This window comes from Arachis ipaensis, chromosome B3, assembly GCF_059453495.1.
Source record: "Arachis ipaensis isolate K30076 ecotype BB chromosome B3, ASM5945349v1, whole genome shotgun sequence".
Taxonomy (NCBI): Eukaryota; Viridiplantae; Streptophyta; class Magnoliopsida; order Fabales; family Fabaceae; genus Arachis; species Arachis ipaensis.
The window spans coordinates 78,745,496-78,765,419 of NC_142438.1; the positions used below are offsets into that span (position 1 = coordinate 78,745,496).

The window sequence follows — 19,924 nt, forward strand, 5'->3', positions numbered from 1 at the left end:
CCACTTTCTTACTTCTTCTTCTTCGTCGTCGTCTTCCTCTTTCTCTCTCTCTCTTTCTTTAATTTCTATTCGTATAAGAAATGGATAACCCACACCCCCGTGAATTGACTTTCTTACCCTCTAGGGACGTCAAAGAAGTGGATTTCTTCTCATCATCATCATCAACTGCTGCCGATCATCATCGTCATGGCACCACCACCAACAACGCTTCATCCTTCCCTCATCACCCTGTAAACGTAACTAACTAACGTTCCATCACTTTAATTTTTGTATCATCTTTATTTGTTAGCTAATTATTCATGCTATATATGCAGACTGGGCTGAACTTAACGTGTGCAACTACTGGAATTTCAACTTCAAAGGGATCACCTAATGCCGAAAATACTGAATCCGAGGTTTGTATATAATAAGCGCACGTAATTCACGAGTTCCGTGATCATACAATAATTTTTTGAGTGTTGGAAATATATTTTTCAGAGGAAAATGGTGGAAGGTGAATTACGGAGACTGCAAGAAGAGAATAGAAAGCTGAGAAGTATGGTGGATCAGATCGCCAAAAGCTATAGCCAACTGCAGGCACAGCTCTTCATGGCTTTGCAGAAACAAAAGCTTACTCATCATCAGGTTTTCAATATTTTCAACATTTAATTTCGTCAAGATCAGTATTAATTTTAATTAAATTCTTCCTTCTTCTCCTATATGACGGAAGCATTATTTGTTTGCTTGTGCCAATTTTTACTCATTTCTCTTCTCTCTCTCTCTCTTAGTCAGTGAAGGAACAAGGTAACGTGCCTCACTTAAATTAGAAAGCGTGCGGATCCTCTTCATTCACGGCCATTTTTCAAACTCTTTCTACACTCCTTCAATTCTCTATATATTAATATCCAGTACCTGCAAGTTAGGTGTATTCATTTTTTATCATCACATAACCAATAAATAATACACCACCTCCTACTATATATAAACCCATCCAGTATACATTTCTTATACAGTATATATACAAATAAAATATGTATTCTTTATTTCTACAGACGTATATATATAACCGTGATTTCAGTTTTCACATGCTTACGAATATATAACTAATAACCAGGCCAGCCAGCTGAACTGAGTGATATATATTGCATTAAAATTAATTGGTCTCATCACTCTTATCTCTTTTAATTATTTAAAATGCGATATTTGAACTAAAAAAAATGTATACATCATGGACTAATAAATTTAAGCTAAGTTTTTGTTTGATAAATTTCAAAGGATAAGACAAGAAAAAGAGAGGGCGAGGGGCAATCTATTTTCATAAGAGACAATCAATCATCATTCACAATAACAAGTACGCGTCTCATTGACTTGGTCCTCACATATCAAAAAGAGATCTCAATTATCTCTTTCTTCTATATATGAAGTTCTTCATCGTTTATATAACACGTAATGTGTTCAACAAATAAAACGAATTTCAATATTGGTATATTTATTATTACAATAAATCAAACCTTACACTCACCTTTACTTAAAATATCAGTTTATTATATGTGGGAAGTGCTAAGTAATTCCAAGTAATAACACATAGATGTGATTGTGGGAACAGAATACTGGTGTCAAGAGCAATGGGATGATAAGTGGAGAAAAAGCTGTGGAGGGAGATGGAAGGGCGAAAGTAGAGATGAAGAATAACGATGCTTCGGTGTCTGGTGATGAAAAGAGAGAAAGAGAGGTATCAGCATCAAACAATAATGGTAATAATGCAGAGGAAGTAATGTCAAAGAAGCATGATGAGAATGATGATCATAATGAAGATGATGAAGATCGTTTGACTAAGCTTCATTTGGGAAAGCAAGTAGCAGCATCTGCTACAGAAGAAGACGTCCTTGAGCGATCTTCTTCTCAGAGTTGGGGATCATGCAAGACTCCCAACTTAGAAGAAACCAAGCTTCCTTCTTCTGACCTTCCTTTCAGGAAAGCCAGGGTTTCAGTGCGCGCAAGATCAGAAGCTCCTCTGGTAATTATATTATCCAACTCTAAACTTTTAAATCAGACGTGTATAAATGGTTATATCTCTAACACAAATGAAACGCAGATTAGCGATGGATGCCAGTGGAGGAAATACGGACAAAAAATGGCTAAAGGTAACCCCAGTCCTCGAGCCTACTATCGGTGCACCATGGCTGCTGGATGCCCAGTTCGGAAGCAGGTTCAAAGATGCGCAGAGGACAGTACAGTCCTAATAACAACCTATGAAGGTAACCACAACCACCCTCTTCCGCCGGCAGCCACCGCCATGGCAAACACGACTTCAGCCGCAGCAGCCATGCTACTATCAGGATCAACCTCATCATCGTCGAAAGAAACCCTAGCAGCTTCAGCAGGATACTTCTCTTCATCAATGCCCTACACATCAATGGCGACGCTATCAGCTTCCGCGCCATTTCCCACCATCACTCTCGACCTCACACACAACCACCACAACGCACTCCAACTCCACCGTGTGGTCCCTCCTCCCGGTGTTACCTTCCCTCTCCCATTGCATGCAGTTACTCCTCCACATCAGCTTATAGCAGGGCACCCTTTCTTAATCTCTCACCACCAGAAGCTGATGCCTCCTTTGGTTCATCGACAACAACCACAGCCTTCCAATAATTCCCCGTCTATGGTGGAGACAGTGAGTGCAGCCATTGCTTCGGATCCAAACTTCACTGCGGCCGTGGCTGCGGCACTCTCATCAATCATTGGAAGCAGTAACAATGGTGGAAGTGCAAGTACCGTTATTCACCCTAATGCTATTTCTGTTTCACCGAATGGATCACCGCAACTTCCTCAGTCATGTACTACATACTCTACCAACTAGCTTCTTCCATTCAACACGACACGTGTCACCGCTATCCTGCAATTTTATTTTCTTTAATTTTCTCATCATAATTATATTGCCTAGTTAACTTAAAAGTTAAAACCAAGGTATATATGTACAGAAATTAAAGAGAATATTACTTATTATACTCTTTCTATTACGCAAACAGATTAAAGAGTTAAGTTACTGCTCTCTCTCAATGCCTAATTAACTGAATAATAAGCAATATCTATAGCTGGCTATATCGTTGAAACTCATGTTATGTGGCTTTTACACTGAAGAAATGAAGAATCAAGAAGCCAGATTTTCTAAAAAGAGAAAATATTGATTTTGGACTCTCTCTCTTTATTTGGCAAGGATTCATCAACTAATATTTTGACAAAATAAATAAAGGGTTCAAGTCTTGACTATGATGTTTTAGTCGATGTCATGGTTAATTTATCTTAGACTTATTATTATTTGAAGTGTGAATAAACTCAACCAGATAAGAGCATACAATTTCTTCGGACCAATATTGATTCCCCGATTTTTAAAATTCAACGTTCGTTCATTCAATGATGAGATATGCAAAATTTGAAGATCCCGAAAGGATATCCATTATCGAGGAATTCTTGGTAGTGTCATCTACCAGTTTGTCTAAAAAGATATATTTATATTATTTACAAATGTTTGCATGCAGAAATTCGATATATTGGATCTTGAATCTGACCATTGTTTTACCCCGTTATTCTAAATGCTGGCATGCATTTGCTACTGCTTTTCTCTATTGGAACATTATTTTACAATTATATTAAGGGAAATTATAAGGTACAGATATGAATATACAGATATTCTATTTTAATCAATAACATAGCGACACGTAGTGTCTTTTCTAGTGCAATGAGAAGTGGCTTCACAAAGTATTAAATGGCTTAAAGTTTCACAGGAGCTAATTATTATTGCTAGCTCATAGACTTGCACACATAGTAATAATCAATTTTTGTTTTTGTTTTTTTTCCGTAGGAAGAATAGGATCATAGTAGTTAAATTAAATACTACTTGAGAGCCAATGAAAAACATTAAATTTCTTGTAGCAAAAATCAAGTGTATATTAACAATTTAACATTGGCTTGTTCACAATTGCCATGCTATTTGTTATATTAAAATTTTTTGCTTTGATATAATTTAAATAATTGTTTTGAAGATTATTTTTGAGGGAAAAAAAAAAACGTTTTATCAGGATTTCACACAAAATTTAGTTTTTTATCTTCATAAGATAAATAAATTCAAATGTTCAATTTTAATTTGAACATCTTAAATAATTTTAATTTTCTTATTTAAATATGCATAGCACATTTTTGTCATACATTTAATAAATACTAAATTTATGTTATCGTAAAAAAAAATTACAAAAAAGTATGAGTTTTTATGCAAATATTGATAATAAAAAAATTAATTAAAATTATAATCTATATCTAAAGATGAAAACAAATCAGTTTTAATTTTTAAGTGGTATTTGAATGTTAATTTTATTTGGCACAAAATTATTGATTAAATATTTATTATGAAAATAAAATTTTTTTGGGGATAATTTGGTTTCATTTTTGTAATGATCAATTATGTTTATATTTTTTAATAGTTGAATTGCTCCTTTAGTATTAATCAACATTAAAGGTGATAAATATTTTTTTTGTTGAAACTTATAGTTAACAGTGCATTGTAAATAATATTTTTTTATAAAATAGTGTTATAAAATATTTTTTTTAAGTATTCTCAAACTAAATAATTATTCAAATCACTAAAAGATTTAAGAATATTAGATATTATTATTGCATCAAGTCTTCTCAAACTAAGCTTAATCACTAATAGACCGGATATAAAAATTCAATAATTTTATCTATGAACTACACATAAAAAATTCGAAAGTTAACTTCAAGACATAATAAAATGTAAGAATTTCTAAAAAATGTGTTTACTAATCAAAAGAATTCAAAAGAATCATAAAAGTGTGTTGTTCAAAAAATACTCTAATTAAATATTTATCATTTTAGTTCTAATATTTTATTCTTTACTTTGTAAAATCCCTTCTAATTTCATAAGAGACTTTTTGTAGTTATTTTAAAAATATTTCAATTTATGATTCTTTTGACTAAAATAATCGACATAATATTTTAGTGTTTTAAAACTTCAATTTAAATTTCTAATTTATAATTCAATAAAAAATCATGATATTTTTGTCTTTTTAAATTAAAATTTAATTTTGATACACTAACAATGTAAAATATTTTATATAGTCGTTCAATTACATTCTTTTTTTTAATGATTATTCATACTATTAATGTAAAACGTAGTTATTTTTCTAACATATTCCTATATAATTGGATATGCATGTATAAAATTATTTTACAGTATTAAAATAAAATTATTTAAATTCATGCTAAATGACATTTTAGTCTCATCTTTATTTTAGTATTCTTAAAAGTTGAATTTTATAATTTTTAATATAATTAAATAATCTTAATTTTAAAGGGTTAATTTTAATGTTTGTAGGATTAATCTTAAAATATTATTTTAATTCTTTTAGAATTAAATAAAAGTTATTTTAGAATTTTAAATATTAAATTTAAATTCATAGTTGCTAATACAATCAATCAACTTCAGTTAATTATATAAGAATAATTTAGTATTTTTAAATTAATGCTTAAAAGGATATCTTAATTCTTTAAGAATAAACTAAATGGTATTTTAGTTTTTTAAAATCAATCTTCAAAAATTGTTTTGTTCTTTTAAAAATTAATTATGAAAGTATTTTAATCTTTTTAAAATTTAAAATTTTAAAATGAGTTATACTACGTGTATACCAAAATTAACTACCAAAATCAGGTATCAATATAAAATATATGTTGAAATACAAAATACACATTAAAAATAAATTAAACTACACATATATTTATGCACAAATATATTAGTAGCTGATTTTAGTGTACAAATAACATTGTTGTTTTGAAATATGTTTGATGTGGCATTTTCATATTGCCTGTTTCTTGTATTAATTTTTCAACTAATTATTTTCTATTTTTATTTAAATCTTATATAAGAGAAAAAAAGATTTTACAATTTCAAATTGTATTTACAATTAAATATATTCTAAAAAATGAAAAAGAAAATCAATTATTCTCAACATGCTTTTTTTATCTTTTTTTTTTCCTAGTTCAATAGACTTGTTTTATATGATTATTGTTTTCTGCTTTTAAGTTAACCCAACTTTTTTTTTTCTCACTTTCTTAATAAAATCCAAAATTCGTGATCCGAGTCCAAGGGACACTTGCTATATCCAAGCCAGACTAAATAGATGCTCACTCAGAGCTAATGAAGAATAATTAAGCCAACCAAAGAATATCCAATACATGTGTAACGAAATAAAATAAAAAAATAGAATATCTGTAAATATTGATCTGTACTGTAGTGCGACCCTTATATTAATTGTATACTAAAACCAGTTATGACCGTTAATATAAAATATATATTAAAATATAAATGGTAGAAACTCAGGTGCAGTCGATTTCACGTGAAGTTGATAGTTGAAAATTGTTAGATGATTTGACTGATTTGACTAAATTTTCATCTAACGGCTCTCAACTATCAATTTCACGTGAAGTCGACTGCACCTGAGTTTTAACCAATATAAATATATATTAAAAATAAATTAAATCATATATATATTTATATATAAATAAATTAATAACTAATTTTAATAAATAATTTTAATTTACAAATAATATTTTTATTTTTCAATTAACATATACCAGTAATTTTAATGTATAATCACTAGTATTTTTAGCCAACAGTCTTATTTAGTTTGTGTTTTTGTTTTTTATTTTTAATATTTTTTATTTTTAGAATTTTATAAATAAAAAAATAACAAACTAAAATTTTATTATTTTTACTTTTTTTGTAAAATTTAAAAAATAAAAATACTAAAAATAAAAAAGAGAAATTAAAAATACAAATAAAATACATCTTAATATTTTTAGTTCAGTATTCTAATATTATATTTTTTAAAATATTACTAACTAATTAGCAGCAAAAAAAAAAATTATAATATCATGTAATATTACGGTAACATATATAGGAACAGTTATTTAAGATACGTACATGTAAATGTAATAATTATTTAAAGAATTTAGTTATCTTATCTCTTAGTGTTAACCATATAATTTAATGATATAATAATTTCTTTTGATATATTCTATGTTGAAAATGTAAAAATTAAATGTCATCGTTTATAGTACTTTTAAAATATATCAGATTTATTTTAAAAAATCATATTTATTTTTGAGATAACTAGTAAGTAAATGTGTGAACTTTATATAATGATATGCTTAAAGTTTAGTGAAACATTCAAAAAGTTGGTGAAATATAGTTTTTCATCATCGTCAACCAAAGGAAAAAATGTTGCTGAAAGTTTCAATTCATTCTTCGCAGGCGATAAGAAATGAAATAACTACGTACTTGAATTTTGGCCGCCACACCTAATATTTTAGCAACAGTAGTGTTGGCATCATTTTTTTTTTTTTATAGTTTTTTACGCATTTTTGTAGTATGAAAGATATTTTTTCTATTTTTTTCCGATCATTTTAGTATAAATTAAAAATTATACAAATATAATGTAGATAAAATGGTACGTATAACATTTGTTTTTGGTCCTGGTACCTATAACATTTAATGTTGCTCGAAGTGTTTTATTCTTTTGGGGATACACTACCTAATTTTTTGGTTTTTATTCCAACAGGGCCTATCCCAAAGAAAGTACAAAAACTAGAGTGGTCTGGGGAATCTATGTTTTCGGCCTAAATTCGAGGTTTATTGTTTTTGGTCAGAGGCCCAAATTCCAAGTTTAATTAAAGCTGAAACTCAGATGGCGGGGTTCTGAGGCCCAAAACTAAGCCCAATGGGACTACGGTGTTTGTTGGCGCTGCATGGCGCGAAGTGTCTCCACTGTGAAAATTGTCGGTACAATGTTTTTCAGCAACTCACCTAAAGTAAATTTTATGATACTTATAATTTGGTGTTTAATTTTTATTTAACTTAATTTTTATAATAAATTTTAAATATTTATTAATTATTTATTTTTATATTTTTAAAATTAAACATTAATTTTTAATTTTTTTTAATAAATTAAGTAAACACTTTTAAACACTATTGCAATCACTGGAATGTTAATTGCAATATGAACTTGAAACATATCTTTTAAGGGTGGGCGTGTGTGCAATCATCAACAAAGATGCAACTGAATTCTCTCCTAGATAGATAGTACATACTACATAGCTAAAGTATCTTGAAAATTGGGATTCTAACCTTAATTGATACTACTATATTTCTTGATTCCTTCATTGTTCATTCATCCCTATAATTATATTGATTCACCAGTTCCAAGTGTACTTGGGATGTTCATCTTTTGTGACACTTGGATTTCTTTATGATTTACACCTGCCTAGTATTGTTCCAGTCAATTTACTTCTAATTTCTAAATATATGGCTCACTAAACATTTTTATTATATTTTTTTTAAAAATGATATTTGTACTATTTTTATATATATTTTCTTAGTACACATTTATTTTATGATATAAAATACATATTATTTAGTATTACTATTTGATTTATCTTTTTTTCAATTAATAAAAGTGTACATAAGCAGAGATCATTAAGACTTAAATATCCATCAACCCAAAAAATAAAAATAAAAAACTGAAAAGAAACTGACAAATAGTAAGTTATCTGATGGTGATGATGACTAATGTGCTTTAATTTTTTTTTCATTGTAAAGAAGAGGTATGAAATTGATTAGATTCCACTTTTCTAGGAAGCTTGTTTATTGGATTCCTTATTCAAATCTAAGGATGCAGTAAAAGGGAAGCAAGTCAGCAACTACCTAGGACTTGTGCAAATTCTCCAACATCAAATAAAGTTGCAACAGAAAAGGAATTTAGAGTGGTTACAAACTAACTAACAGCATCTCATTCTCTTATCTATCAACAACCAAACACATTCTTTTCCTTCAAAAAATAAATGGCAACACAAAATTTCTTATCTTTTTCTCTCTCTCTCCCCCCCCCCCCCCCCCCCCCCCAAAAAAAAGCCATATGTATCTAGAAAAAAGAAAAGACATGAAATCATTCAATTCAACTTCCTATTTTATGATAAATCACTCAAATTATTGTTTACTGCACACAAGTTACAAGAAACAATCATCTCTCTCAGTATCTTTCCGCAGATGCACAACCACAAGATCAGCAACTCCCAACTCAACATTGTATGTCACCTGAAATTTGTCCTGCTGAAAAAATGCACCAATCAAATTTCAGCTATAAAGTGACCTTTTTTTTTTCGGGTAGCATATAATGCTATAAACTCCACAATTTACCAAGATAGTAACCAAGCACCTCTTGTTTGATTATTTGAACTTTGCAGGTGATTGGATAAATTGTAACAGTCTGAACAATGCTCTGGGAATATTCTCTCCTTGAGAGGCTTGCAAGCTTCCGGCGAAACGAAATCGGAATATCCTTGGACATTAGAGCAGTTCCATGAATAGCTTGAGCTCACATTAAGGATGATGTTTGATAGACAGATGTTTACAAAGTTGTCTCCTTCTATGCCTTCTAGAAGGCCGGCGCGCTTGATGTTTTGGCCAATCACATCCTTGATTGTAATCTTTTCTATCAATGGTAATGCATTTGGATCAAATTTATCATCAGGATGATCCCCATATGTACCAGTGAACCTGATAGCAATGTCAACATTTTCTAAAGTCATGTTAGAGACAAAGACATTTCTAACATAACCACCTCTCCCTGGAGAAGTCTTTATTCTGATGGCGCTGTATGAATCGAAGAAGCGAATGTCTTGGGCATGGACTTCTGATACACCACCAGACATCTCACTTCCAATGGCAATCCCTGCACTCGTTGCCGTCCTCCCGGTGAGCCTGTTGATGATAATGTTTGTGCTGGGACGGCCGAATGCTATGCCATACTCGTCCCAGCCACTTTTGATGGCAATCAGATCATCACCCGTGCTTATATAACAGTCTTCAATGCATACATTGTCTGAAGAATCTGTCCACATTTTAGAGTTGTATGTGAGAATCTTAATTACAAGGACATAAATTCTATCACAACTATGCTATGTGTACACAGAAAAATCGGCTACCAAATCAGTCACTCGTATATAATATATGTTTAAATACAAAATACATGGTGGCTGATTCAGTGACTGATTTTTCGTGTGTACGTAGCATTTTTTATTCTCTAACAGGATGGATATTATTAGAATATGTGAGAATCTTAATTCACCTGGATCAATCCCATCTGTGTTTGGAGAATCAAGAGGAGCAAGGATCTTGACTTTCTTAACTGTAACTTGGCTGTTCATCCAGAAAAACAGTCTCAAATCTCCCCCCTAAGCATCAAAGCCCCACTATTGCACAGCTTTTGAATGGTAATGGAAGAAGTACTTGAAGTGCAGAAGAAAATAAGAAATAAATAACATAAACTCAGTCCTTCCATAGAAGACAAACCTGCAATATACAGGGTGGATATTCCAAAATGGAGAATCTAAGAAGGTTAAATTCGAGATGAGAACCCCCGCCGAGTTCATCAATTCTACCAAATGGGGACGCGTATAATCCAAGGTTTTGTTCCTAAACAGGCTCCACCATATACTCCCTTGACCATCAATTGTTCCATTGTTACCTTCATTGGAACACTTACAGAATCAATAAACTAGCTAACATGTACATAGAAGACAATCATTTGATGAATATTATCAACCTGTTATAACAACATCAGTCAAATCTTGTCCATAAATGAGGCTCTTGTGCCTTCCACCCGGCAACTCCCTTCCTCGCCCATATGACGGTAGAGGATCAACAACTGGCCAATCATCGGGGTTCTGTAATAAGTAGCAGGGCATGCCATTAAGATATCTTAGAAATCACCTATCACTCTACCAGCTACCGATTAAGACAATAGAATTTGGATTATCCTACTCCAGCATCTAACCAAATTAAGAAACAATGTCTTACTGTGGATCCAAGAATTACAGCATCTTTGTCCAACCAGAGAGTTAGATGGCTGATGAGATCAAAACTACCGGTCAACCAGCGGCCAGCCGGGACAAAGAGCTTCGCTCCGCCTTTGTCTGCAAATGAATTAAGGTAAAATATTGCATTCTGAAATGCTTTTGTGTTGAGAGTGACCCCATCTCCAACCGCGCCAAATTCTGTAATACTAACGCTGTGAGGTCTAACCTCCAAATTTGTCTGCTTGCAAAGTGAGCTGCTCCACACTCTCCATGGGCCACAGCTGATTAATGTAAGTACCAGAAGCACACCCACAAGCTGCAAGAGAAAATGTTTAGCCATCAGTAACTACTATGAAGCTGCACCTAAAAGTGAGAACCTTCCCCATTTTGGAGCCTTATCAAGCCATGATGACTACAATATTTCACATGCTTCTTCAAACAACAGTAGCTAACAGGGCAATGATTATTAAACACTATGAAGTTCAAGCAGGATCTAGACAGGGGTATTCGATTAACTCAAGAATTTCAAATTGAGAAGCTGTAGAACTACTCAGATCAACTACATTTCATCACAGTGCATAAAAAATCTCAAATTTTTCACAGAAAGAACACCACCCAGTTTAGCAGTCAGTAACAAAGTGCAACTTGTTTGAAAACGAGGGATAACAATCAACTAAAAAATGCACTAAAGATAAAGAATAGCTGATCCATCTGCAGTTTAATTCTTGATCTGTGGCTTCTAGATCTCAATTAGGCCATCATCCACTAGTAACTACAAAGCATGAGAGTGAATTAAAAGAGTATAAAGCAAGTACTCACTGTAGAAGTTCTCCTCATATGACTGAGATCCACCTTTCCCTTTTGAAGGGCACCTCCAAATTCCAAAATGCTGCTACTATTGATGAAAGAGACCCAGAAGAGAGAGAGAGAGAGAGAGAGAGAGAGAGAGAGAGAGAGAGAGAGAGAGGAAGATGAGAGGAAGGTTTGGTTTATTGAATTAGCAAGGTGTGAAATTGATTGGGTGGGTCATTGAGAAAGAGAGAGAGAGAAAGAGCAAGAGAGGGTAAGCAGTGATAATAAGAACCACACAAGTATAAATCATTGACAGAAACTGTTACTGCCCGCCAAAACAATAAGCAGTAGGACCCTCCTTCTTCTGTCTTCTCTTCTTCAAACTATGCAAAAAACTAGCACTCAACTCAAGTACAGTGAACACTACTCTCTCCCTTGAATTGCAAGTGTAACCGGTGATGAATGAATCTTGTGTTTCTTGGCTTGGGACACAGACAAAGTAATAAGTTGTTTTCACACAACAATAATTGACCTTTGCATGCATCACAATTCACAACACAACAGTGTTGTTGTTTTATTTTACTGTTTATCTCTTCTCTCTAAGAGACTAACTTGTAAGCTCCGTCAGATCCTTTAAATCACTTCATTCTGCTAATCATTTGCTCCCTCTTTTTCTTAGTCAACATAGTAATTAAACACTTCAAAAGCTGCTAAAACCTATGACTACTTTCTTTTCTCTTTATTGTTATTTGTCTAGATTTGATTAATATATGTTAGAGCCATGTGGTGTGGGGGACAGTAATTTTGAAGAAGAAGAAGAAGAATGGATGATGGTCAAATTTGAGAGGGATAAAAATAAATTAAAGGAAGATTGGGACAGACAAATTTTTAACCATAAAAAGCAAAACAGGTTTGTGTTTGTGTCCTTCGGAGTTATGGCTAAGTGTCCCTCTTCTTCATCTTTCTTTGATTTTAGTATATCTTTTTTAACTAAATCAACCAAATAATTATTATTAATTTATATATAATTACATTATAATATTTATTGAAGAATATTTTAGTCAAATAAATTATTTTAAATTTACAAAAAAAAAAAAAGAGAATTGTCTAGACATCTTATAAAAAAAAATATTTTTATATCATCTAATAATTTTTAACTATAAATTTTACATGCTAACTTTTATTCATGTTTAATATAAAATTCGAGCATGGAGGTTGATTGGACCGGAATGAACTGTGTCGTTTATTGAGCAACCAGTAAAAGAAATGAAAATGAGTTTCATCGTTTTCAATCCTAAGATTAATAAATAAATAAATAAACAAATTCAATGTGAACCGTCCATGATAGCGGTCTTAGCTCGTTTTTTATTTGTTACAGCTTTGAGCTTCGCGCTGGGAAACAAGTAACACAAAAATCAAATCATTTTTGCAGTGAAATACTTAATATCATTTTCTCAAGGGAGAGACACAAAGTTTGGTCATAAATCTAAACCTCAATCATGTGAAAAAGCTAAGGTTCCCAAAGTCAGGTATCCTATGCCCCAAAACCAAACGGTAACTAAAACCTATAAATATATTAAGGAATTTCACATATAACATGACGAGGCTCATTTTATTACAATATAAAAAAAAATTAGCGATATGACGATGAATGAATTTGACAAACACATATGTATGTATCATAAGTGAAAAGGTAAACCAACTTGTCAACACCAAAGTGTCATTGATCATGATGCATTACTTCTTCAAATATTATGATAATTTACTTCTTTTACAAAATAAATTAGTCAAGTGCATTCAAGAGAGGCCATTTTTTAACTTAGTTATATAAAGTTTGATTTTAATACATTCGTAGGTATAACATAAAAGGTTTTGATTCTTATTAGATTACCTTAAAAGGTTATAACAAAACATATATATTAATGAGAAATGATTTTGCAATTAATTGACCATATACAATACTTTATATAGTGACAAAGAAGCAAAATTAGTTTCATTCTCTTATGTATTGGGTGTTTTTATGAATTTAGTTTAGGAAGGGAGAGAAAGATGATAGAAGTTAAGTCCCATTTGTTTGAAGTTTATTATAATTTAAATTTCTATTGTGGCCTAATTGTAATTATTTATAAACTATTAATGATTTAATCTCATCCGTTAATTCTAATGTTTGATGGACGCATTAGATTTAAAGATAATAATACATAAAAGGTGGTTCTCTCTCTACCTCAAGACACACGACGTTTTACAGTTTTCACTCACTGAAAATACCGTGAAACTGCTATCCTGAAGAAAAGGAAAGGGAGAGAAACCAGTGTTGAAGATCAACTCTACTGTAACCAATACTCTGCAAAATCAGTCTTAAAGTTCAACTCTAGCGTAATCAGGATATGGCAACCAATCCAGGTATGAAAATCACAACTTTTAAGATCCTAATTAATGCTTCCGCTAAACTGAATTGGAAGATTGATTATTCATTGTGAGAGGAGGTTGAAAAAAAAGATGTAGGGTGATTTCTCACCGAAAGATGATAGCTTATGTATCCTCTTTAAGGAGGATACCAAGGCTCTGATACCATGATAAAATTGTGAAAGAATAAGAAAATAAAAGATGAAGAAATTTTATTGATTGTTGATTGATTGAATTGTACTGAAGTGTTTGTAAACTATGAGGGTAAAATTAAATATATATAGAGTATTGTCCTATGAAAGATAAAAGCAAATAAAGATAAGATAAGAACAATTAAAGATAAGATAAAGATAAGATAATAAAATAAGAAATTTAATGTTTACATGTGGTATTAGAGCATGTGTTTTGAAAGTATGTGATTTTCTATGATCTAATTATGATATCCACGGTGTTTAATGTTTCTGATTAATTATTTATAATTGGATTTTAATTAAGTGGGTTTCAAATTTCATGCCATCAAAACTGTATATTTGTGGTTGTATATGTTCTATATGTTTTCTTTTGAATATTTTAATTTGATCATAAATTATACTCATGTATGAATTTAATCTTGAGTTTAAGTTTAGTATGGATGACAATTATGAAATTATTTTAAGTACGTAATGTACTCTAATTTTATGAAAAGTCTATAAATATTTTATTTATAGTATTAAATTTATTTAGAATATTTACTGCTTGTGTACACCAAAGTGACCAAGTTATAACGTAAAATGCCAGTATATTTAATAATGTGTTAATTAATTTTAATTAGATTTACCTAAAGGAAATCTCTTCTATTATTAATAGACTTGAACGAGAAAATTTATTATTCTTAGGTCAGATATATGTATTCTCCAAAGATGGTATATGTATTTGGCAGAGAATTTTAATCTTCAAGTATGATAAATATGACATTTATTTGTATATTAATATGTTAGTGTATTATAGAATTTTACCTAAAGGTGAACTGTAATATGCTTGTTATGTTCTGTAATCTGAGTAGATAATAAAATTAAAATTAATCTGAGCATTGTATGATTAAATGACAGGTATTTCAATTCATTCGCAAGCTTCATCTGTTACCATGTTTAATGGCTTAAACTTCTCTGAATGGAGTGAACAAGTGAAGTTCCATTTAGGTCTTTTGGATCTTGACTTGTCACTTTTGGAATCACTGATGATAATGATGAGGATGAAAAATATGCACTTAAGACATGGGAACGTTCTAACAGATTAAGCCTTATGTTTATGCGAATGACTACTGCAAGCAATATTAAGACTACCCTTCCACAAACAGAAAGTGCTAAAGAATATCTTGCGTTTGTGGAAGACCGCTTCTGTTCTGCTGATAAGTCACTCGCTAGTACATTAATGTCACAGCTCACGGCCATGAAGTTTGATGGGTCTAAGAGCATGCAAGAGCATACTATTGAGATGACTAATATTGCTGCAAAATTAAAGACACTGGGTATGACAGTTGATGACTCCTTTATGATGCAATTCATTCTGAACTCATTACCTTCTGAGTATGGAGCTTTTCAAATTAATTATAATATCATGAAGGAAAAATGGGACGCTAATGAATTGATTGGAAAGCTCATACAGGAAGAAAATAGACTTAAGAATTGTGGTGGTCATTCTGTCAACTTGGTTCAAGGAGCTGGCAAATCAGAAAAGAAATTAAAGACAAAGCCCAAGAATTTTAAGAAGAAAGGACATGCCAATGCAAAACAGTATCATTTCTGTAAGAAGGAAGGACATTTCCAAAAAGATTGTCTTAAACGTAAGGCATGGTTCGAAAAGAAAGGTATATTTGAAACATATGTATGTACTTATGAATCAAATTTAATTGATATTCCTCATAATTCTTGGTGGCTTGATTCTGGTGCTACAACTCATGTATCTAATATAATGTAGGGATTCCTTACGATCCAAACCACAAGCCAAAGTAAGATGTTCCTCTACATGGAAAACCGTGTGAAAGCGCCAATTGAAGGAATAGGAACTTATCGTTTGGTGTTGGATATAAGCTTTCATTTAGATTTACCTAAGACTCTTTATGTACCTTCAATGTCTAGGAATTTAATTTCTGTTTCAAAGTTGGACAATTGTGATTTTTTTTAATGGTGGACATAGTTGTTTTAATTTATTTAAAAATTCTAATATTGTTGGTTATGGTGTTCTAATTGATGGCTTATATAGATTAAAACTTCTTGATCAATTTTCTGAATCCTTGCTTATTGAGTACCAGAATGACGTAGTTAGGCCAAATACGCCTAAAGAAAGTTCTGCATTCTTGTGGCATAAACGCTTGGGTCACATATCCAAGGAAAGAATAGAAAGATTAGTAAAGAATGAGATTTTACAAAATTTAAATTTTACTGATCTTGGTTTATGTGTGGATTGTATTAAGGAAAAACAAACCAAACAAAACAAGAAAGGTGCCACAAGAAGTAGTTAGCTTCTTGAAATTATACACACTGATGTATGCGAACCTTTTGATGCTCCATCTATTGGTGGAGAAAAATATTTCATCACTTTTATTGATGACTTTTCACGTTATGAATATGTCTATTTGCTTAAAGAAAAGTCTCAAGCAGTTGATGCTATTAAGATTTATATTAAAGAAGTTGAAAGGCAATTAGACAAAAAGGTAAAAGTTGTTAGGTCAGATAGATGTGGTGAATATTATGGAAAACATAATGAAACAGGACAATGTCCTGGTCCATTTGCAAAACTTCTAGAAAGACATGGCATATGTGCACAATACACAATGCCATACACACCTCAACAAAATGGTGTGGCAGAAAGGCGTAATCGAACATTAATGGATATGGTTAGAAGTATGATGAGCAATTCTTCTTTACCCAAATTCTTGTGGATGTATGCATTAAAAACTGCCATGTATTTGCTAAATAGAATTCCTAGTAAAGCTGTTCCAAAGACTCCTTTTGAGTTATGGACTAATAGGAAACCTAGTTTACGACATTTACATGTTTGGGGTTGTCCAGCAGAAGCAAGAATATTTAATCCACAAGAAAAGAAATTAGATTCTCGAACAGTGAGTGGCTATTTTATTGGCTATCCGGAGAAGTCTAAAGGGTATATTTTTTATTGTCCAAACCATAGTCCAAGAATTGTAGAAACTGGTAATGCAAAATTCTTTGAAAATGGTGAAGTTAGTGGGAGTGAAAATCATCAAAATGTAGAAATAAAAGAAATTAAAGTTAATGTTCCTATACATATTAGTGTTCCTTTATCCACACCTACTCAAAGAGTTGTTCCAACTATTGTTGAACACATTAATAGTGATGAACAAGATTTAAATGATAATGCTCCCAATGAAGAAACTAACTCACAAATATCAGAAAGAAATGAGTCTCAAGAAATACCATTGAGGAGATCTCAAAGGGAAAGAAAGTCAGCTATTCCAAGCTATTATGAAACTTATTTACAAGAAGAAGATATTGAAATATCTAAAGATCCAGTTTCATTTACACAAGCCATAAATAGTGATGATTCAGAAAAATGGATTGATGCCATGAAAGAAGAGTTAAAATCCATGGAAGATAACAAAGTTTGGGATATTGTTGCATTGCCAGAAGGTGCTAAATGTATTGGTTGTAAATGGGTCTTTAAAGTTAAGCGAGACTCAAAAGACAATGTTGAACGATATAAAGTTAGACTTGTTGCTAAGGGATTTACTCAAAAGAATGGTGTTGATTATAAAGAAACATTTTCACCTGTTTCTAAGAAAGATTCATTGCATATCATTATGGCACTTGTGGCTCATTATGATTTAGGGTTACATCAAATGGATGTAAAAACTGCCTTTTTGAATGGTAATCTTGATGAAGAAATTTATATGGATCAACCTGAAGGTTTTCCAACTGAAGGAAAAGGTCGTATGGTGTGTAAATTTAAGAAATCAATATATGGACTAAAACAAGCCTCACAACAATGGTATATTAAGTTTAATAATACCATTCTTTCTTTCGGTTTTGAAGAAAATGTTGTTGATGTATGCATATACCAAAAGGTCAGTGGGAGTAAGTTTATTTTTCTAGTCTTATATGTTGATGATATTTTGCTTGCAACAAATAATTTGGGAATGTTGCGTGAGACTAAAGAATACCTTTCTAGAAACTTTGAAATGAAAGATATGGGAGAGGCATCCTATGTGATAGGAATTGAAATTTTTCGTGATAAATCACAAGGACTGTTAGGATTGTCTCAGAAGGCCTATATAAATAAAGTTCTAGAGATGTTCAACATGGAAAAGTGTTCCGCAGGAATTGCACCAATTCAAAAAGGGGACAAATTTAGTCTTATGCAATGCCTAAAAAATGACATAGAACGGAAGCAAATGGAAGGAATTCCATATAGTTCTGTAGTGGGAAGTCTTATGTATGTGCAAACTTGCACAAGACCAGACATTAGCTTTGCAGTAGGAATGCTTGGAAGGTATCAAAATAATCCTAGAATGGATCATTGAAAAGCTGCAAAGAAGATTTTAAGATATCTTCAAGGTACAAAGGATTATATGCTCATGTACAAAAGGTCTAGCCAATTAGAAGTAATTGGTTATTCAGATTCAGATTTTGGTGGATGTGCTGACACAAGAAAGTCTACATTTGGCTACTTATTCTTATTTGGAGAAGCTGCCATATCATAGAAAAGCTCCAAGCAAAGCGTTGTGGCAACATCTACTATGGAGGCAGAATTTGTAGCATGTTTTGAAGCTACAAATCAAGCTTTATGGCTGTAAAATTTCATTTCAGGACTTGACATTGTTGACTCAATTGCTAGGCCATTGAAAATTTATTGTGATAATTCTGCAGCAGTATTTTTCTCAAAAAATGATAGATATTCTAAAGATGCCAAGCATATGGAAATAAAGAACTTTGGCGTTAAGGAGGAAGTTCGGAAACAAAGAGTGTCCATAGAACATGTTAGAACAGAACTTATGATTACTGATCCATTGACTAAAGGATTGCAACCAAAGACATTTAAGGAACATGTACATAGAATGGGTCTTGGTTCTTCTGAATGATGCTAACACTCTGAGCTCACTATGTTTATTTATGTGTTTTCTGAACATTGATAGTTTGTTGTTTCTAGTTAAAGTAATATTATTGTATGAGTTATAACATAATGATCTAGAAACTTTATGGGACCGATATAAAATTGTGTTATTTATGTAGCTTGTGTAGTAAGATGCTAGTGGTTGTAGTATATGGAAAGAAATGTGTTTCATATTAAATGCATGACTGTCATAACTCACACAAAGTATTTTACCATATTAAAGCAATTATGTAATGTGTGAGAATATGATTACACTTAGGCCAAGTGGGAGAATGTTGGAAGTTTATGATAATTTAAACTTCTATTGTGGCCTAATTATAATTATTTATAAACTATTAATGATTTAATCTCATCCGTTAATTCTAATATTTGATGGACGCATTAAATTTAAAGATAATAATACATAAAAGGTGGTCCTCTCTCTGCCTCAAGACACACGACGTTTTACAGTTTCCACTCACTGAAAATACCGTGAAACTGTCATCCTGATGAACGTTTGAAGGAAAGGAAAGGGAGAGAAACCAATGTTGAAGATCAACTCTACTGTAACCAACACTCTGCAAAATCAGTCTTAAAGTTCAACTCTACCGTAATCAGGACTTGTTATGGCAACCAATCCAGGTATAAAAATCACAACTTTTAAGATCCTAATTAATGCTTCCGCTAAAATAAGTTTACACCATTTACAAGTTTT

General features: G+C 31.6%; 2 protein-coding genes and 1 pseudogene across 9 annotated transcripts; 2 read left to right on the forward strand and 1 right to left on the reverse strand.

The window, feature by feature from the left end:
- On the forward strand, positions 1-3,022 carry LOC148571239 (putative WRKY transcription factor 47). Of its 2 annotated transcripts, none has more exons than XM_088508661.1 (5): positions 1-236; positions 315-395; positions 478-624; positions 1,586-1,996; positions 2,075-3,022. In XM_088508661.1, exons 1-5 carry the CDS (start codon positions 81-83, stop codon positions 2,840-2,842), a joined length of 1,563 nt encoding a protein of 520 aa, XP_088364787.1. In that variant the 5' UTR covers positions 1-80; the 3' UTR covers positions 2,843-3,022. The 2 variants fall into 2 exon arrangements, with proteins under 2 accessions (XP_088364787.1, XP_088364788.1); XM_088508662.1 differs by having other exon boundaries at positions 1-230.
- Positions 3,023-8,762: 5,740 nt separating this feature from the next.
- LOC148571240 (putative polygalacturonase) lies at positions 8,763-12,441 on the reverse strand. 7 transcript variants are annotated; one of them, XM_088508668.1, is made up of 8 exons: positions 11,728-11,973; positions 11,135-11,224; positions 10,910-11,025; positions 10,656-10,776; positions 10,403-10,577; positions 10,179-10,249; positions 9,267-9,941; positions 8,763-9,160 (listed from the first exon to the last, which is right to left on the reverse strand). In XM_088508668.1, the coding sequence occupies exons 2-8, from the start codon at positions 11,178-11,180 to the stop codon at positions 9,129-9,131; spliced, it is 1,236 nt and encodes a 411-aa protein (XP_088364794.1). In that variant the 5' UTR covers positions 11,181-11,224; positions 11,728-11,973; the 3' UTR covers positions 8,763-9,128. The 7 variants fall into 7 exon arrangements, with proteins under 7 accessions (XP_088364794.1, XP_088364795.1, XP_088364792.1 ...); XM_088508669.1 differs by having other exon boundaries at positions 8,763-9,157; positions 11,728-11,873; XM_088508667.1 differs by having other exon boundaries at positions 8,978-9,160; positions 9,248-9,941; positions 11,728-11,869.
- A 5,977-nt stretch (positions 12,442-18,418) lies between these two features.
- On the forward strand, positions 18,419-19,198 carry LOC148571241 (secreted RxLR effector protein 161 pseudogene; annotated as a pseudogene).
- The last annotated feature ends 726 nt before the right edge of the window (positions 19,199-19,924 follow it).